The sequence below is a fragment of the Megascapheus bottae genome, chromosome 1 (assembly GCF_031878675.1).
Source record: "Megascapheus bottae isolate mThoBot1 chromosome 1, mThoBot2.hap1, whole genome shotgun sequence".
NCBI lineage: Eukaryota > Metazoa > Chordata > Mammalia > Rodentia > Geomyidae > Megascapheus > Megascapheus bottae.
Window position 1 is genome coordinate 45,095,290 of NC_143509.1, and position 17,983 is coordinate 45,113,272.

At 42.5% G+C, this 17,983-nt stretch overlaps 1 protein-coding gene across 1 annotated transcript in view; it reads right to left on the reverse strand.

Annotated features, from left to right (window-relative positions):
- The window catches only part of Dgkg (diacylglycerol kinase gamma), a 208,140-nt gene that overhangs the window by 3,333 nt on the left and 186,824 nt on the right, over positions 1-17,983 (reverse strand). The window contains exons 23-24 of the mRNA XM_090343423.1: positions 9,965-10,085; positions 6,859-6,919 (exon numbers count right to left, since the gene is read on the reverse strand). Coding sequence (XP_090199549.1) covers positions 6,859-6,919; positions 9,965-10,085 — 182 coding nt within the window. The remainder of the gene's footprint in view (positions 1-6,858; positions 6,920-9,964; positions 10,086-17,983) is intronic.

Below are 17,983 nucleotides of genomic sequence, written 5' to 3' on the forward strand. Positions count from 1 at the left end.
CTGAGTAGCGAACCACCACGCCTGGCTGAAAAAAAAAAAGGTTTTAAAAGGACTTTCTTCTGTAAACTTTAAGCCAATTATAAGTGAAAGACACAGATTCTCATTTTTGCCTTTCTTCTCAACCTTAGCCTTACAAGATGGCTTCAAAATGCTTAATCCCTATTTGAATGTGTCCTTGTGACACTGCCACCTTTGTTATCTCCTGTAAGAATCCATCAACAACATTTACCAAGTATGATACATGGTCAGAGTGAGCAGATGGTATAGAACTAGGAAGCACTTAGGATACAAAGACCTGTGTGTGGGTCCCCAAAGATTAGAGTGTGGGGCCTACTATTTCCTCCTCCTCCTCCTCCTCCTCTTCCTCCCTCTTCTGGTGACAGTACTAGGCTCGAACTCAGGGCCTCTAACTCTACTTGGCTTTTTCACTCAAGGTTGGTGCTCTACCACTTGAGTTACAGCCAACATTTTGCTGTTTAATTCGAGTTAAGATTCTCATCGACTTTTCTGGCTTAGAGCCATGATCCTCAGATCTCAGCCTCCTGAGTACCTAGGATTATAGGAATGAGCAACCCACATTCAGCAGGACTTCTAATTTTTTGCTGTGAAACTTTATCAGATAATTTAACCTTCAGATACAGTGCTTGGCGAATGGTAAAAGAGAATATTAATATTTGTTCTGTCTTTTATTTTTTCCACAAAAACCATATGATGGGCTATCAGTGAAAACTCATCTTCAGTATTTGAGAAAAAAAGAGGAAAATGAATATTAAATGAAACAGAATCTAGGAACTCATAGGTCTCTAAGCCCAGTCTTATAGTTGTAACCATATTATTGGAATCACAGGATGAATACAGACAGAGAATACTTGAGAGAGACAAGCCACCAAAAAATTTCAGTTACTGTGGGATAAATCAGGTGGCATTGTGAAGACACTGGGTAAAGGAATGAGGAGTCTAATGGGAAACACTAGGAGACTTTAAGATGTGAAGGAATGGAAGGGGAGTATCATGGTGGACAGAGAGATGAGAGGGGGTACTGAAGAGAAGAGCCATGTTGATCAGGTTGAGCAAGGGACACAGCATGGGAAGGATAGATACTGTGGGGCAGTTTGTTGGTGCATGGCTTTAGAGGGGAAATGACAAGATTGGGTTCATTTGAGGTAATGAGGAACCATGAAAAACACATGGTAGGGCCGGGAGTTTGGCCTAGTGGTAGAGTGCTTGCCTAGAATGCACAAAGGCCCGGTTCGATTCCTCGGTACCACATACATACAAAAAAATCCGGAACGGTGCTGAGGCTCAAGTGGAAGAGCTCTAGCCTTGAGAATGTCCAAGGACAGTGCTCAGGCCCTGAGCTCAAGCCCAGGTCTGGCAAAAACGAAACAAAACAAAACAAAAAACAACAACAAAAAAAAACCACATGGAGGTGGATCCTCGTGGGTTTTGGAATTCTAGCTACTCAGGAAGCTGAGATCTGAGGATCGAGGTTCAAAGCCAGCTTGGGCAGAAAAGTCCATGAAATTCTTATCTTTAATAAATCACCAGTGGCTTAAGTTGTAAAACACCAATGGAGTGAAAAAGCTAAGAGAACACAAAGCACTGAGTTCAAAAGCTCAGTACCAGAAAATACGTACAAAAAAGATGAAGAATAGCATGAAAAAGGGGTCAGGGTCTGATTACCCTTATCATCAAACTGGGAATTAATCCTAAATGATTCTGAACCAACAAAAATGATTAAAATAGCCTTTATTTTCCATGAATTTATAACCATTTATGGTCTCTAGTTGGAGTCCTTTTGTCTTATCATTTCTCCCCAAATTTCTCATTTCTTTGTCTGAAGCTGCCTGTTCTATTTCTTTGTATTTTCAATTTCTTATTAAGGAGTCATCTCTATAAAATTTCCACAAAATATTTATGGTTTTCTTTGACTAATATGACTTGTGTCAGCTTAATTCTAATTCTTAATTCTCCTAAGAGAAGCAAGGAAAAACAATTCCTCCCTTACAGGTGGATATAAAAACTAAATACATTACATGAAAAAAGAAAAAAAGGGCTGGGAAGAAATTATTCAGCAGGTGTTGCCAAAGTGAGCTGGTGTAGGAATATCTGGATAAGAGGATAAAAGTAGGCAGGTTCACATTTCTAAGACTTTAGGAAATAGACACTAATGGAACCAGAAGACATTGTGGACAATATACGTCGTCCACATATGGTGATGGATGCTGAAAAGATCATCGCATTGGCCAATCTTTCTGTTTTATGGTAGTAGCCGGAAGAGCAAACCAAGAATTCATCAAGTACCATTCTGTGTTGCTTGTCTTACTGTGGGTATTATGTTTGCTCCACAGTTCACAGATGTGAGGCATGCCATGTAATAATCACAGATGATAGTGTAGCCAACATCAGTGGCTGAGGTTCTCCATGAGGCTTTTCTCCAATTAGTAATCACAGCGCTCCAGAGGTATAGTACCAGCTCTGAGCAAATAAAGCCAAGTGAGAACTGAGGCCCAAGTTCAAGCATATAGTCAATATTCTGTCTCTCTCTCTCTCTCTCTCTCTCTCTCTCTCTCTCTCTCTCTCTCTCTCTCTCTCTCTCTCTCTCTCTCACACACACACACACACACACACAAACAGATGATAGCAATGAGTGGCTCATTCTTTTGGCACCAGTCTTCACTAAGACCTTAGTATTCCTTGAGCTGGTACAGTGCCTGCTAGTAGAACATGCTGGGAAGAATTCACTGATACACATAGCCGAGAAGAAAGTGTCCTTGCTCTCACTGGAGAGGGCTATGTTGGGATAGGTGAACACTGCCTACAGTTCCTGCTCATGGAGCTCCATTGTTTTCAGATGCCCAAAGGACCCTTGTTTCTCCTTTCTCTGCCTCTAGATAAGCTATATACTTTGTGGTTAGCGCCTCCAAGGCTAAGAAGAGGAAATGAAACTCAAATCCTTCTGAAACTGGTTCCTCAGCAGTTTTGACAAAGGTCTTTGATAGGGTGAGAATCTGGAACTCCTGGGTAATATGATATTTTGGGTCATGTTTGTGGACTCTATGACTACAAATAACTGAGAGAGGTATGATATCATATCCTCATTTGAAGATAGGGAAGTATCAGTGTCTTACTCTCGCATTAGGAAAGGCAAGTGGGTAAATTAGTTAAGATTCCATTTGAGGCTGAGCTCCTGAGGCTCATGCCTGTAATCTTTGCTATTTGGGAAGCTGAGGGTCATGGTTCAAAGACAGCCTAGGTAGATACATCTGAAAGACCTATCTTAACCACCAAGCAGCTAGAAGTTAAACTCCAGTACATTCCGCCCCGCCCCCCTTCCCCCCCACAGAGTTGTTAGGATAAAATGCAACGTAATTAGTAGGCTATGGCATCTTTTTCTATTTTATAAAACAGTAGCCTTTTGTCTTTATCTAGTCTATGAGATAGTTTATCTAAATATTTATTTCCTGAGAGTATGAGATAAAACAGCAGTAAGATCATCTGTTTTGAGCTCATGTTGTATGTCATTTCTTTGAAAGCATTTTCCAACTCATTAATGGTAACCAAGATTTTCCTTCACTTTCTCTTTCTTTCTTTCTTTCTTTTTTTTTTTTTTTTTTTGCAAGTCCTGCACTTGAGCTCAGGGCCTGAGCACTGTCCTTGGACCTTCTCAAGACTAGAGCTCTTCCATTTGAGCCTCAGCACCACTTCCAGCTTTTTCCATGTATGTGGTACTGAGGAATGGAACCCAGGTCTTCGTGCATGCTAGGCAAGCACTCTACCACTAGGCCAAACTCCTAGCCCTTCCTTCATTTTCTTAAGACGTTCAAGCTTATTAAAGATGATTATATAAGTCATCTTATAATTAAAGACACTGTCACATATGCATTTAGATTTTGTTACATATATTGTGTTTTTCCATTTTAATATCATTCATATGTGTATTTCTCTTCTAAGAATTAGATTTTCATCTGGGTGTAGTAGCTCAAGCCTATAATCCTAGCTATAGGAATGTAGAGATTGAGAATCATGGTTTCAGGCCAGACAGGGCATAAAAGTTCACAATCCTTTATCTTAACCAGTTCCTAGACTCAGTGATACATATTTGTCTTCCCAAACCTGAGGGAAGTATGATAGCTGAGAATGGTAGTGCTCATCTGACATCCTAGTGTCAGAGGGAGGCATATATAGGAGGACTGCAGTCCAGAGGAAGTATAAAGAAAGTCTCTTATCTTGAAAATAACCCATACAAAAAGAGACTGGTAGAATGGCCCAAGTGGTAGATGGCCTGCTTACCAAGCATGAGGTCCTGAGTTCAAACTCTAGTTTGAACCAATGTTCCCCCCCAATGCTAGATTTCAAAACAAAATTACATTATATTTGCTTATTTATTTAATCTTCTACCAATAATTTCTGATTTTATTGCTTTTTTTTTTGGCCAGTCCTGGGGCTTGAACTCAGGGCCTGTGCACTGTCCTTGAGCTTTCTCACGGCTACAGCTCTACCACTTGAGTCACAGCATCATTTCCAGCTTTTTTCTTTGTATGTGGTACTGAGGAATCATACCTGGGTCTTTGTGCATGCTAGGTAAGCACTCTACCACTAGGCCAAGCTCCTGGCCTGATTTTATTGTTTTTAGACAAAGAATATGACCTTTATGCTTTCTGCTTCTGAATTTCATTCAGAGCTTTTTTCTTTTCTTGTAAACTAGTTTATGACCTATTTTAACCAATCTTTAATGAATTCTTGACAAAAACATGATACAGCTGACTGGCAGACAGGAAGGGCAGCTTCACCAGAAAACAACACTGGTGGGGAACCAGAAAACAACACCGGTGGGGACCTTGATCTTGTCTTCCAGCTTCCACAACAGTGAGAAAATATGTCTCTATTGTTTAAAGCACCAGTCTGTAGTATTCTGTTATGGTAGTCCAAGCAGACTAATCCGCCTGCACACATGGATTCATGTACTTCCCACCATACAATCCTTGGATCGCATTTCTTTTTTTCTTTTTATATTGCAAGACAGTAGAGTGGGGATGGAGGAAATATCTGACTATTTTGAAAACCAGTACTTGGATTTAAGTAAACAAATATCTTGTTCAATATTGTTGAAGCAGGTGGGAAAGAACTGAATTTCTCCCTGCTCCAAATCTTTTGAATACAGGAGGAGAAACTTAAGAGTTCTCCTCAACTCAACTCCATCAAAATGATGGCACCATCTTCCCTAATTCTAATGAAGGAGAATTCTATTGCCAGTTTATGTTGCTGGTATCAGGGTTTAAACCCAGGACTTCAAATTTTACTTTGGCTTTCCCCTTTAATGCTGACATTCTACTACTAGAGCCACACCTCTCATTCTGTCTTTCTGATAGTTAATTGGAGATAAGAGTTTCTCAGAGTTGACTGTCTAAGCTAACTTACATTTGTCATTCTCTGATGTCTGTCTCCTGAGTAACTAGGATTATAAGAGTGAGCCCATCTCTACTACTAGTTTTTGTTACAGTGTTTTTCTCCTTTTTTCATGTGTGCCAGTACCGAGGTTTGAACTCAGAACCTGGGTGTTGTCTCTTAGCTTTATTTTCAAGGCTGGTATTCACCAGTTGAGCCACAGCTCTACTTCGGGCTTTTAAAGAATCGTACACACTCCTCCTGTCTGGGCTGGCTTCAAACTGAAATCCTCAGATCTTAGCCTCTGGAGCAGCTAGGATTGCAGGTGTGAACCACAGGGTCCAGCATACTTTTTCTCTTAAAACTGAGATCAGAATTTGTAGAGGAATTTCCATTTTAACCATTAGAGCAGATGCTATTTCTTCTCAGCAGGCTCATTTGAAAAGCTTCTCTCAATTAAAAAACAACTTGATGTGTTTTGAAAGGCTCAGATGTCTAAATAGGAAGGAAGCTCTGAAACACAACTTTTGACTCTCATGAGCTTTGCATATTTTTGGTAATATGAAAATATTATGTATAAAATATCCTAATGGAGGCTCTGAAAACTAAGACATTGTTTTCTCTTTGTCAAAGAGATACTAGTTAAGTTTCTTTTCTTTATTTTTCTTCTTTCATTTCCTTTCCTCCCTCTCTCCTTCCTTCCCTCCCTCCCTCCTTTCCTTCCCTTCCTCCTTTCCTTCCTTCCCCACCCTTTCTTTTGCTCTTTCTTGGTTTCACCAGAGAGCCTGGACTACCCTCTACTCTATAATCCAGGCTGGTCTCAAATTTCTGATTCTCGTGCCTTATCATCCCAATCATTGGGGCTGCAGGCATAGCCACCATATTTAACTGTTCCTGGTTGTTTTTCTAACTAATAAAGAAGGAGGCATGTCTCCTTTATTAGTCCTAAGTGGAACTGACATGGGTATGGCAAGTCAGGAAAGAGTAACACTCCTTTTTTTTTTTTTTTTTTTCAGTCTCTTATGTTTTAGTCCATGAATGATTCTGCAACCATTACACAGTGGGCACTGTGCTGGGTGCTAAAGCCATAGACAAAACTGTGGGTGACCCTTTCAGTGTTTTTAGTTATACCTTCCATTTAGTAGGTGCCGCACTCCCCCCTCCTCTCCTCCCGCAGTGGGGATGCTTGTCAGTTTACTCTGGGTGGAAGTTCTAAGGAGACAGTACATAGGTAGCTTCCATATAACAAGTGTTTTCTAGTCACTAGACTTGCTCACCCACAGAACCGTCTTCTTTCTGATGGAGTGTGGTCCCTGCCCACTGGAAGGGCTCAAGCGGAGGCAGTCAAAGAACCATGAATAAAGGTTTGAATGAAGTGGAAGAAGAGCTGCACTAGATGATCTTCCAGTGTCTGGAAAGGGTAAAACAATGAAGCCTCTCAAGCTTGTATGAAAAATGGGCATCACTCACCATGCAACGTGGCTGCATCCAAGGCTCCCCATCCACTTGCATTGGCAGCAGCTTGTTCGTCCTGGAGCCATCCCAAAGTGAGAGGACAAGAGTGAGCTGCTTTGCTTTTCCTCTTTACCAAAGACACAGAAGTGGGGGGAGTCCTTGCCTGCTCACCTGGGACTCTACTGAGGAATTTGCTAAGAATTGAATACTGAGCCCATCTCAGGCACTGGATTTGGCATATCTGAGGCCAGGCCCTGCATTTTGATAAATACAAGGTGATTCTGTGGCCTGGATCCTCAGCCCTCCCTCTGAGAAACACTGCTGTGGGCAGAGCTTTTGTGGACAAAAGCCACAGTAAGCTCAGAAACAGTGGCCAGCAAACATGGCGGCATGAGACCTGAGCAGATTCTCTTCAGTCCAATGGGCAGCAGTCTGTGCCCAAAGCTCTTCTCTGGAGTGGGAAAGATCTGGTCCTTCTGTTGAATGAACCATTGCATCATACCAATGAGGTAATGTCTCCAAGCTGACCAGAGTGCAGCTCAGGTCTGCGTGAAGCCTACCTTGCACCCAGTCCATAGCAACTCAGAATCCCACAGAATATGCAGCTGGCTTCACTGGGAAAGGGGACCCTCAAAGTAGGAGGAGACAGTATTACTCTCTTGCTTGAGACAAGGCTTCTCTGGTATATGGATTCTTGGAAGGAGAGTGCCAATGACTCCCTTCTGTAGACCTCTTGCCCTCAGAGGAAACACAGCCCTTTGGGGCTTAGCTGGATGGAATGGGGAAAAAGTCGCTGCTTACTAGTCAGGAAGCCCTACTCTGAGTTTGGCATCTGTCTTGTTTTTGATATTACAGAATGAGAGAGGAAAGTTGTGTTTTGATGTGATGATTCTTCAACATAGCCCAAGGATAGTTAATAACAAAAACAATAAATCTAATAATAAAAAAATGAAGACTTTAGTGTCAAGGGAGGGCCTGAGAGGATGACTCCTGGCTCACCCCTTTGTTTCTGTCTGGAAGTAGAACTACCAAACAGGAAGAAAAGGTTTCCCCCCTTATACATAGCCTTTTCTGATTTCTTAAGGATCAGGACTCCATGTTGTCTATGGGTCCACGTCAGTATTGCTCACACACAGGCTTCATTCACTATTGAGGCCCAGGGAATGGGAAGATGAATCCTGGAGAGATTCATCTGGAAGACAGGCACGTGGGAAGGGGAGTTTGGTTTTGGGGAATAGAAAAGACAAAGGAGATAGGGAACAAGGGGAAGATCAGGGAAAAAAAGACAGAGCATGGGGCCAGGAGTTTGGCCTAGTGGTAAAAGTGCTTGCCTAGCATGCATGAAGACCCAGGTTCGATTCCTCGGTACCACATACATAGAAAAAAAAAAAAAGCCAGCAGTGGTGCTAAGGCTCAAGTGGTAGAGCTCTAGCCTTGAGAAAGTCCAAGGACAGTGCTCAGGCCCTGAGCTCAAGCCCAGGCAAGACTGGCAAAAAAAAAAAAAAAAAGACAGAGCCTAATGGAACAGCCACTCAGTTAAGAGACATGGGGAATCATCTCTGGGGACTTTTCTGAGGGATGAGGGAGGACTGGATCAAATAAGTTTCCTCAAATGTGTTTCTTTTTCCTTGTCAGTCATGGGGCTTGAACTCAGGGCCTGGGCATTGCTCCTAAGCTTTTGTGCTCAAGGCTAGTGCTCTACTACTTACTTTTTTTGTTGGTTATAAGGCTTAAACTCAGGGCCTGGGTGCTGTCCTTGAGCTCTTTTTTTTGGCTCAAGGATAATGCTCCATGCTAGTGCTCTATCATTTTGAATCACAGCTCCACTTCCAGTTTTCTGGTGGTTTATTAGAGATAAGAGTCTTAAGGATTTTCCTGCATGGGCTGGCTTATAATCAGGATCCTCAGATATCAATCTCTTGAGTCAATAGGATTACAAGCATGAGCCACCATCTCCCAGCTTAAATGTGCTTTTTTTTTTTTTTTTTTTTTTTTTTGCCAATTCTGGCTTGAACTCAGGGCCTGAGCTTTCTCAAGGCTAAAGTTCTACCACTTGAGCCACAGCACCATTTCCGGCTTTTCCTATTATGTGGTAACAAAAATCAAACGCTGATCTTCGGGCATGCTAGGCAAGCATTCCACCACTAGGCCAAACTCTTGGCCCTTAAATGTCCTCTTGATGCCACTTATTTCAGGGATTCTGGGAGGACAAGATTCTGTGGTTAAAGATCTTTGGGAAATCGTATACACTGAGAACCAGAGCCTCAAGTTACACTAATAGATCTGATCTATAGTGAGTGAACTGAAGAAGTAAAAGAACAAAGACTTCTTAGTTAAATGAATTAATGGGAATCCAAATAAAAGAAACAACTGACATGAGAGGCATCTTTCTACCAGAGCCTATGTTTTCCATGCCTTTAGTTGCTGGCTGGGCAGTCTATGTCCTGAAAAATTTTCATCTTCTTTGTCCACAGCAACATCTCTGCTTATGTTGATGGTTTAACATACAATAGAATATAGGAAATAGTATTTCCAAGGCTACTATCTAAAACAGTAGAGGAGAGAACCATTTTTTTTTCCAGAATACCCCTTAGCATACATATAATGTATTATTTTTTTGTGCCAGTCCTGGGCTTGAGCTCAGGGCCTGAGCACTGTCCTTGGACTTTCTCAAGGCTAGAGCTCTACCACTTGAGCCTCAGCACCACTTAACGGCTTTTTTCTATGTATATTGTACCGAGGAATCGAACCCGGGTCTTCATGCATGCTAGGCAAGCACTTTAACCACTAGGCCAAACTCCCGGCCCCAACATATAATGTTTGTAAAGATAAAAAAGGCCAGGTACTGGACCTCTTCTTCTCTGGATTTTATAATCTTATATTCCTGTTTAGAGACTTTCCCCAGATTTGTTTTAAAGAATGCAATGAACTGGTGGGGCTGCCCCGGTGCCTTGGGTCGTTGTATCTTACTCTGTTTGGGAAACAGTCTACAAGGATGTTCTTTTACAAATATTACCAAAGTTTACTCCCTACTTCTCCCACCCTGAAATCCCAAGATGGCTTCCTGTTTGTTTCAGTGGGTGGGGAGACTCACAGGCTACTGGGTAATGTGCAGGCATACCTGATGGTGACAGAAGAACACTGGGCCAACCTTCTTCCCGCACTCTTCAGGCCTGTGTAGATCTGCCCCATCTCCATGGCTCCCTCGAGTCCCACTACTTCCAGGAGCTGGTCACTGAGGTCTGCAGAGTAAAACAGTGTAGGCAAATATGTTGCTCAGGCAGCTTCTGGCCAGGTCTGGACTCCACATGACCAACCCAGGTCTGTCAGCATCTCATCATCTCCCACCAAATGGCTTTGTTCAAACTCACTCTGAGTAGAGAATTGCCCCAAAGGTCAATAAATGTCCATTTTAATCCGTAGAAGCACAAACGTAGTGAAAAAGTCAGTATAGATAATCCATATGCATCCAATAACTAGGTTGACCTATCAAGAAGCCTCATACAATACAGTGACATGAATCCAAACCTTTGGGACTAGAATAGAACAAAATGTTGATGGAAGACACGATGTACACTGCTCTCAAGGTCTGTTGTTTCTACTGCTGATGACTGATGCTTAATTAACCTCAAGTTTGGCCTGTGGTAAGCCATTGCTGAGCCACCCTCCTTGGACATCCTTAGAAAGTCGGTGACCTCTGCCAGGGCAAAGACTATTTCACCTACACCAAATTATTGTGGGTTCACATGAGAGAAGGTGGGAAAGAAAGTACGAGTCACGGCCTCACAGCCACTCAGGATCGATGGCTACTATGGTGGCTGTTGCCTCTGAGTTAGAACCTGGAAGAGGTCCATTTTGTCAGTTGCTGAGGCTTTCATTTTTGCCTCCCTATTTTCCTCATAAAGCAAAGGCAGGATTAATGTTTGATGTTGAGCCTGAGACTTACTTTACGATGCAACTTTTATATATTTCAAACAGAAGCAAAATAAAGAGGCAGGGTTTTAAAAAGCTTCAGTGCCTTAGTCTTACCAGGACAAGAATACCTTGCTTCACAGGTTATAGCTAGTCGTTAGTATCCTAATAATGGCTACCAACTAGAAAACTGTGTCCACGTTAATGTTCATTTAACAAATGGCCTCTATCCTCCAGAGAGCCGTCCAGTACAGTGTAATAGTGTTTGTTCAGACTGGTGAGGAAGCCGGGCATGGTGGCTCATGCCTATATAATCTTAGCTACTCAGGAGGCTGAGATCTGAGGATCATAGTTCAAAGCCAACCCCGGTCACTAAAGTACGTGAGATTCTTATCTCTAATTAACCCCCAGAACACCAGAAGTAGAGCTGTTGCCCAAGGGGTAGGGTGGTAGCCTTAAGCTGAAGAGCTCAGGGACAGTGCCCAAGCCCAGAGTTCAAGTCCCACACCAAACAAACAAAAAAATCGGTGAGGAAGTATTTAATTTTTTTCTTTATTCTTTTGTTTAGAAGACTGAATTGCTGAAAAACATCTTCTTGATAGGTATTATCCCTCCCTCCTTCTTTCCTCCCTCCCTCCCCCCTCCCCCCTCCCTCTCTCCTTCCCTCCCTCCCTCCCTCCCTCCCTCCCTCCCTCCCTCCCTCCCTTCCTTCCTTCCTTCCTTCCTTCCTTCCTTCCTTCCGTCCTTCCTGTGTACTTGCCTGCCAGTCCAGGGGCTTGAACTCAGGGCCTGCTTGGGCCACAGTGCCACTTCCAGCTTTTTCTGTTTTTGTGGTGCTGAGGAATTGAATTTAGGGCTTCATGCATGCTAGGCAAACACTCTACCACTAAGCCACATTCCCAGCCCTGGATGGATGTTATTTCTAATAAAGATAGTTACAAAGCTTTGGACTGGTCACAAGTGTATCAACATCACATGGTCTAAACTCTTCTCATCACTGAGGATGTCAGCTGCCAAAAGACAATGGTAATCTTTCTGGGTCTACTTCTATATCCACTGCCACTGGCTTCCCTGTCTCAAGTATTGTTTTCTGCACAGCTGTGAAAAGGTACTGTCTTCTTAAACTCTACATCTTATTTGGACTAGGGACAAGAAAGCCATAAAAGGGTAATGTTTGTTTAGGAAAATGCTCCAGGCTCTCTGAAGGAGTTTGTAGCTAATAAACAAGGAATGTTTAAATCTCTAATCACTTAATTAGTTCCCTTCTTACCAAAGGAGCTGAATAACTAGTCTTAGCTTACCGTGCTAGTCTAATGTGGTCTAGGAAAAAAACAAGGACTATGGATATGGGTGAGGGTGAAAAGAGAAAAGGAAGGAGGAGAAAGGGGAGGAAGGGGGAGGAAGGAGAGAAAGAAAGGAGGAGAGAAAGGAATGACTCTAAGCAGTGTGGAGGGTGGGGGAGTTTATTTGGGGCTCCTGAGAGGAAAAGAAAGGCAGAATTTTTTAGAAGTTTCTCCACAAACATTTTACAAGACAGATGCCTCATAAAATGTTGCTCTTTGTACCAACCTTTGCTATCTGACTGTGCTGCACTAGTTCAATGTTTTCCCTCCTTGAAACATTCCCTGGTAACAAAATGTTCTGAGAAGCAGAGAACTTAATCGACTCAAGTGTTTCAGCTTTACAATGTATTGGTCTTTTTAACAAATTTTCTTGTTGAATGGCTTTAAAGTTGTTATCACGTCCCACACATTACCTTGCTTCCTGGCTCCAGAAGAGAAATAATGAAGGCTGATCTCATCAGCACAAGTGGGTGGGTGGGGGCAGGGAGCTTACATTGTAGGACTAAGAAGATAGGAGTAGGGGAAGGGGCAAGGATCCTGTTAGCCTTTTACCATTCTGCCTTTGCATTTATTTTTTCAATCTTCCCTCGCCTGAAGACATAGGACCAGTGGAGGCCATCACTCTTTTTACCATAACCTAGCCGATCTTCCTTTTAACTACTGACAATACCTACTGAGAAATTGTTAAATAAATCTATTTAATGCTGGCTAGTTTACATCAAGTATGCATGATACTTAAAAACAGCTTATGGCAGTAGTGTGTGTGTGTGTGTGTGTGTGTGTGTGTGTGTGTGTGTGTGTGTGTGTGTGCATGCCAATACTGGGATTTGAACTCAGGGCCTAGGCACATAGCTTTTTTGCTCAAGGCTGACACTCTACCACTTGAGTCTATAGCTCGACCTCCACGTTTTTGCTGGTTAACTGAGAACCTCAGACTTTCCTGCTCAGGCTGGCTTTGAACCTTCATCGTCAAATCTTAGCCTTCTGAGTAGCTAGGATAACAGGTGTGAACCAGCATGGACTGGCTAAAATGATCTATTCTTAAGGGACTTGTAGCAGAAAGAGAAACAGAATTAGGTGTAGAAAATGCTATCATTGAACCATGAGATCCAGGAAGCCTGACCGGTGACGGCAAGGCAGAGAAATAGGCATCATAGACACTCAAGCAAGGTAGTAATGGATGAATATCAAGGTAGTTTTTGGGGTGAGAGGAAAACAGGAGACATAGGGATGGCCTTGTGTGGGATGGACTGCCACAGGATGGAAAACAAAACAATAGCCAGGTGCCAGTGGCTAACATCTATAATCTTAGACACTCAGGAGGCTTAGATCTAAGGATTGCAGTTCCAGCTCAGGCCACGAGACTCTTAATCTCCAGTTAGCCAGCAAAAAGCCAGAGTGGAGCTGCAGCTCAGTGGTAGAGTGCTAGCCTTGAGCAAAAAAGCTCAGGGACAGAGTACAGGTCCTAAAGACCTGCCTTAGGACCAGCACACACACACACACACACACACACGCACACACACCACCACCACCACCACCACCACCACCACCAACAACAGAAAGAAAACAACAACTAATTTAACAATAAATCTACCCGGCAACTTCATTGGGAAATATAAAAATATGTTTCCCTAAGGAGAATTATTGTTCAGAGACTTCTTTTGGCTAGAGCTAAAGGAAGAAGGTAGCTGGGCCAGGCACAAAATTGTGTATCCCCAGAGCAAGGCCACTCATCACTCCTCCTGTTATTCTATGGTATCTGGATTTGGTGTAGTATTTTGCAGTTAGTTACATAATAGATGCTCTCCAGGAAAGAAAAGAAAAAGCATGAGGAGCCAGAAAAAGGAGAACATGGAAGGAAAAGTAGAATGGTGAGGCCAATGCTAGCCATTTCCTTTGGTTCAGCTTCCAAGATGCAAATAATGTAAATATGGTCACATCACACCCATTCTCCAAATCCTCAGTGGTACTAAACATACCACCAAATTCTGGCCAAGAAAAGCCACAGAATGCGTTTTGTTCACACTGATGATATAAAGCAGTAGATACTTTTCTTTTTCTGGAAAGAATCTGGCCAATTGTAATGAATCTGAAACATTCCTAATATTTAAACCCATGGTGTGTGTGTGTGTGTGTGTGTGTGTGTGTGTGTGTGTGTGTGTGTGTGTGTGTGTGTGCGCGTGTGTGCGCACACATGCACGCTTGCCAGTACTGGGGCTTGAATTAAGGGCCCACACACTGTCCCTTAGCTTTTTTTCTTTTTTCTCAAAGCTAGTGTTCTGCCATTTGAATCACACGTCCATGTCTGTTTTTCTTTTGCTGGCTAATTAGAGGTAATAGTCTCATGGTATTTCCTGCCCAGGATGGCTTTGAACTGTGATTCTCTATCTCTGCCTCCTGAGTTACTAGGATTACAAGTGTGAGCCACTAGCATCTGGCTGAGCTATCACTTTCTTTCTAAGGATTATTATGAGAAATAATTTATTAGAACCATACAAATATATGCATTATGATATTTTCTAATAATGAATCTCACACTTCCATTTGTATGGGGAAGCTTAAGTGGTATTGTATACATATGACGGAGTATTCTTTTTCACTATCATTAAACTATTTACAGAGCTTCAGTAATGCTAAACATATTCATGTCATAATGTTAAGCATGAAAGCTTACTTATATAGCATGCTTTGCTAGGTAAGAATATGCCTGGAGGAAAAGAACAAATCTCAGCCAAATCCTAATAGCAGTGAGTTCTGGGTAATTAAGTTAAAGGTAATTGTTATTTTCTTCATTATGCTTTTCTAGGTGGTCCAGCTTTCTTTAAATATAAATTAATGTTACAACTTAAAAGTCATTTAAAAAAAACCCCAATTGCTCTTCATAGCAATGCAGGTCAAGAGTCATCAACTTAAAGAAGCTATTGTGCCTGTAGTTTGATTTAGACACATGGATTTCTCCAAGTAGGTTTGATGAAAGAGGGCAAGGAAATCGAAAGTATTGGCTGCGTGTGGGAGATGGTTGCAATGACTAAATCTTGGGGGGCGGGGCTAGGGTACAAAAGGGGAAGGTGATAAAGGCCTGGGTGATCTGAGAATAGAAGTTCTGAGAGAAGTGAAGAAGAGGTGCAAGGAGCAGAGCTCAGCAATGACAAATTTCTGTGGTCCCCATAGTGGTTAGCTGAGGTGTGATAGTGCCGAGGACTCTAGTGCAGGAGGTGTGAGGCTAAACTAGTGCTTCCAAAACTTGGTCATGTGTTAGAGGTACCGGTCTGGTTCTCTACCATTTGAGCCACACCTTCATATCTGTATTTTTGGTGGTTAATTGGGGCTAAAAATCTCATGTACTTTTTTTAAAAAAATCTAGCCTGTCTGCAAACAGGGGTCTTTAGATCTCAATCTCTTGAGTAGCTAGTATTCCACATGTGAGCCAGCAAAGCCTAGTTTACTTGGGAGCTTTTGAAGGCAATAATGCTGAGTTGCCACTCTATGGCAGATGGATCAGCTAGGCATCAGCTTTATTTGAAGGATTCATTCAGTGATTTCACATTGCAACATGGTTAGGAACCACTGGGCTAAACTATTGGCTTCATGCAGTGAGTAGTTCTCAGAGCTTCATTGTGGACCACTAGCCTCAACAGCACCAGGGAACTTGGTAGAAATGCAAATTATTGGGCCCCACCCCAGACTTTCTGAATCAGTCACTCTAGAGGTTGAGCCCAGAAGATTGTGTTCTAACAAGCCCTTTGGAAGGTTCTAACACACTTCCAACTTTGAGAACTTCAGCCTGAGGCAATAAAACTGCCCAAGATGGATGTAGGAGTTGTAGTGAAAAAAACAACAACAAAACAACAACAACAAAAAACAACCCACAAGCAACTTACTTCCTGACTGCTTTGATTTAGAGCTTCATCAACTGAAAATTAGAAATAGTAATATTGCATCTTATAATCACTCCAAGTGTGATTATGAGAGTTGAATGTTAGAGCTGTGTATATAAAAGTGCCTGGCAGAGAGTGGATATTTAAAATAGATTTGTTTCAAGCCAGACACTGATGGCTTATACCTGTAATCCTAGCTACTTAGGGGTGCTGAGATCTGAAGAATCGCAGTTCCATGCTAGTCTGCACAGTACAGTTTGATAGACTGGACACCTCTAAAATAACCAACAAATAACAGGACTGGCTGTGTGGCTCAGGGTGTAGAGTGCCAGCTTAGCAAGCACAAGGCCCTAAGTTCAAACCCCAGTATCACCAAAAAATATTTTAAAAATATATGAAGCAAATGTATTTACAAATATGAACAAATGTACAAATATGTACATATGAGTAATATATGTATGCATAAATATATATGTATATGCATATATATATGCATATGGATGGATGTATATCCAGCCCAAGCTGATTTAAGTCATCCCGAATAGCTAGGATCACAGGCATTACCCACTTGTGCTTGGCTCAAAATATTTTCTTAGGTTTTCAAGTTCCTCAGTTTCCTACCACCTTGTAGAGGCTAGAAATCTAATCTCTGTCAGAGATTTCTACCTTTAATCTCTTCCTTGACTTTCACTTCCTTTCTTCCTTGATTTCAGTAGCCTCATTTTGTTTTTATATTCCTTGGTCCTCTGAACTTGGTCCTCCTGAGTCCTCAGAACTCAACACTTACAGGTGAATAACTGGCACAACATGCATACTCAGGGGACGCATCTGGTCTGTTCAGCGCTCTTTTCAGGCCAGGTGATAGGTAGCTCTGGGAGACAAAGGGACAAGGCCAAGTCCAAGATCAAGGTTCCAGTAGGGTTGGCTTCCTCTGAGGTCTCTGCTTGGGCTGCAGAAGGCCACTCCCTTCACACGAACACCTAGCAAGCTTGGTGCCTCTGCATCTCTCTCTCTTTCTCTTTCCTTTTCTCTCCTTTTTTTGGGGGGGTGGGGTGGGGAGGGTCATGGGGCTTGAACTCCACCTGGATGCTGTCCCTGAGCTCTTCAGCTCCAGGCTACCACCCTACCCTTAAGCCAAGCCCCACTTCCCATTTTCTAGAGGAAAGATAAGAGTCTCAGGTGCTTTTGTGCTGGGTAGACTTTGAACCTTGATCTTCAGATTTCAGCTTCCTGAGTAGCTAGGATTATAAGCATGAGTCACCGTGCCCAGCCCCTCTCCTTTTTCTCTTTGCCTAAGTTCCATATTCTTTTTGCTCTTTTTTTTTTTTTTTTGCCAGTCCTGGGGCTTGAACTCAGGGCCTGGGCACTGTCCCTGGACAGTGCTCAAAGTTAGTGCTCTACCACTATAGCCATAGCACTTCTGGCTTTTTCTGTATATGTGGTACCAAGGAATGGAACCCAGGGCTTTGTGCATGTGAGGCAAGCACTCTACCACTAGGCTACACTCCTTGGCTTGGGCACTGTTGTTGACCTTTTGTGCTCAAGGCTGTGCTTTACCACTTAGCTACAGTTCTACTTCCAGGTGTGTGTGTGTGTGTTTGGGGTGGGGGAGGAAGCTAATTGGAGATAAGAATCTCACAGGCTTTCTTTCCTGGGCTAGCTTCACACCATGATCCTCAGATCTCAGCCTCCTGAGTAGGTAGGACTGAGCCACCTGAGTCCCTAGAGTAAGCCATTGGCACCCAGTGGATTTCATATTCTTATGAGGTCACCATTCTCTATTGGATTCACAGCCTTTTTCTCATTTAGTCATTTCTTTAAAGGCTGTGCCTCCAAATGCAGTCATAATCAGATCCTCGTGTTTACAGCTTCAACATAAATATACAGGGCCTCTCAATTCAGCCCATAAAGAGGAATAACAGTAAAAGCTGTCAGGCATCAGTGGCTCATGCCTGTAACTACTCAGGAAGCTGAAATCTGAGGATTGTCGTTCAAAACCATCTTGGG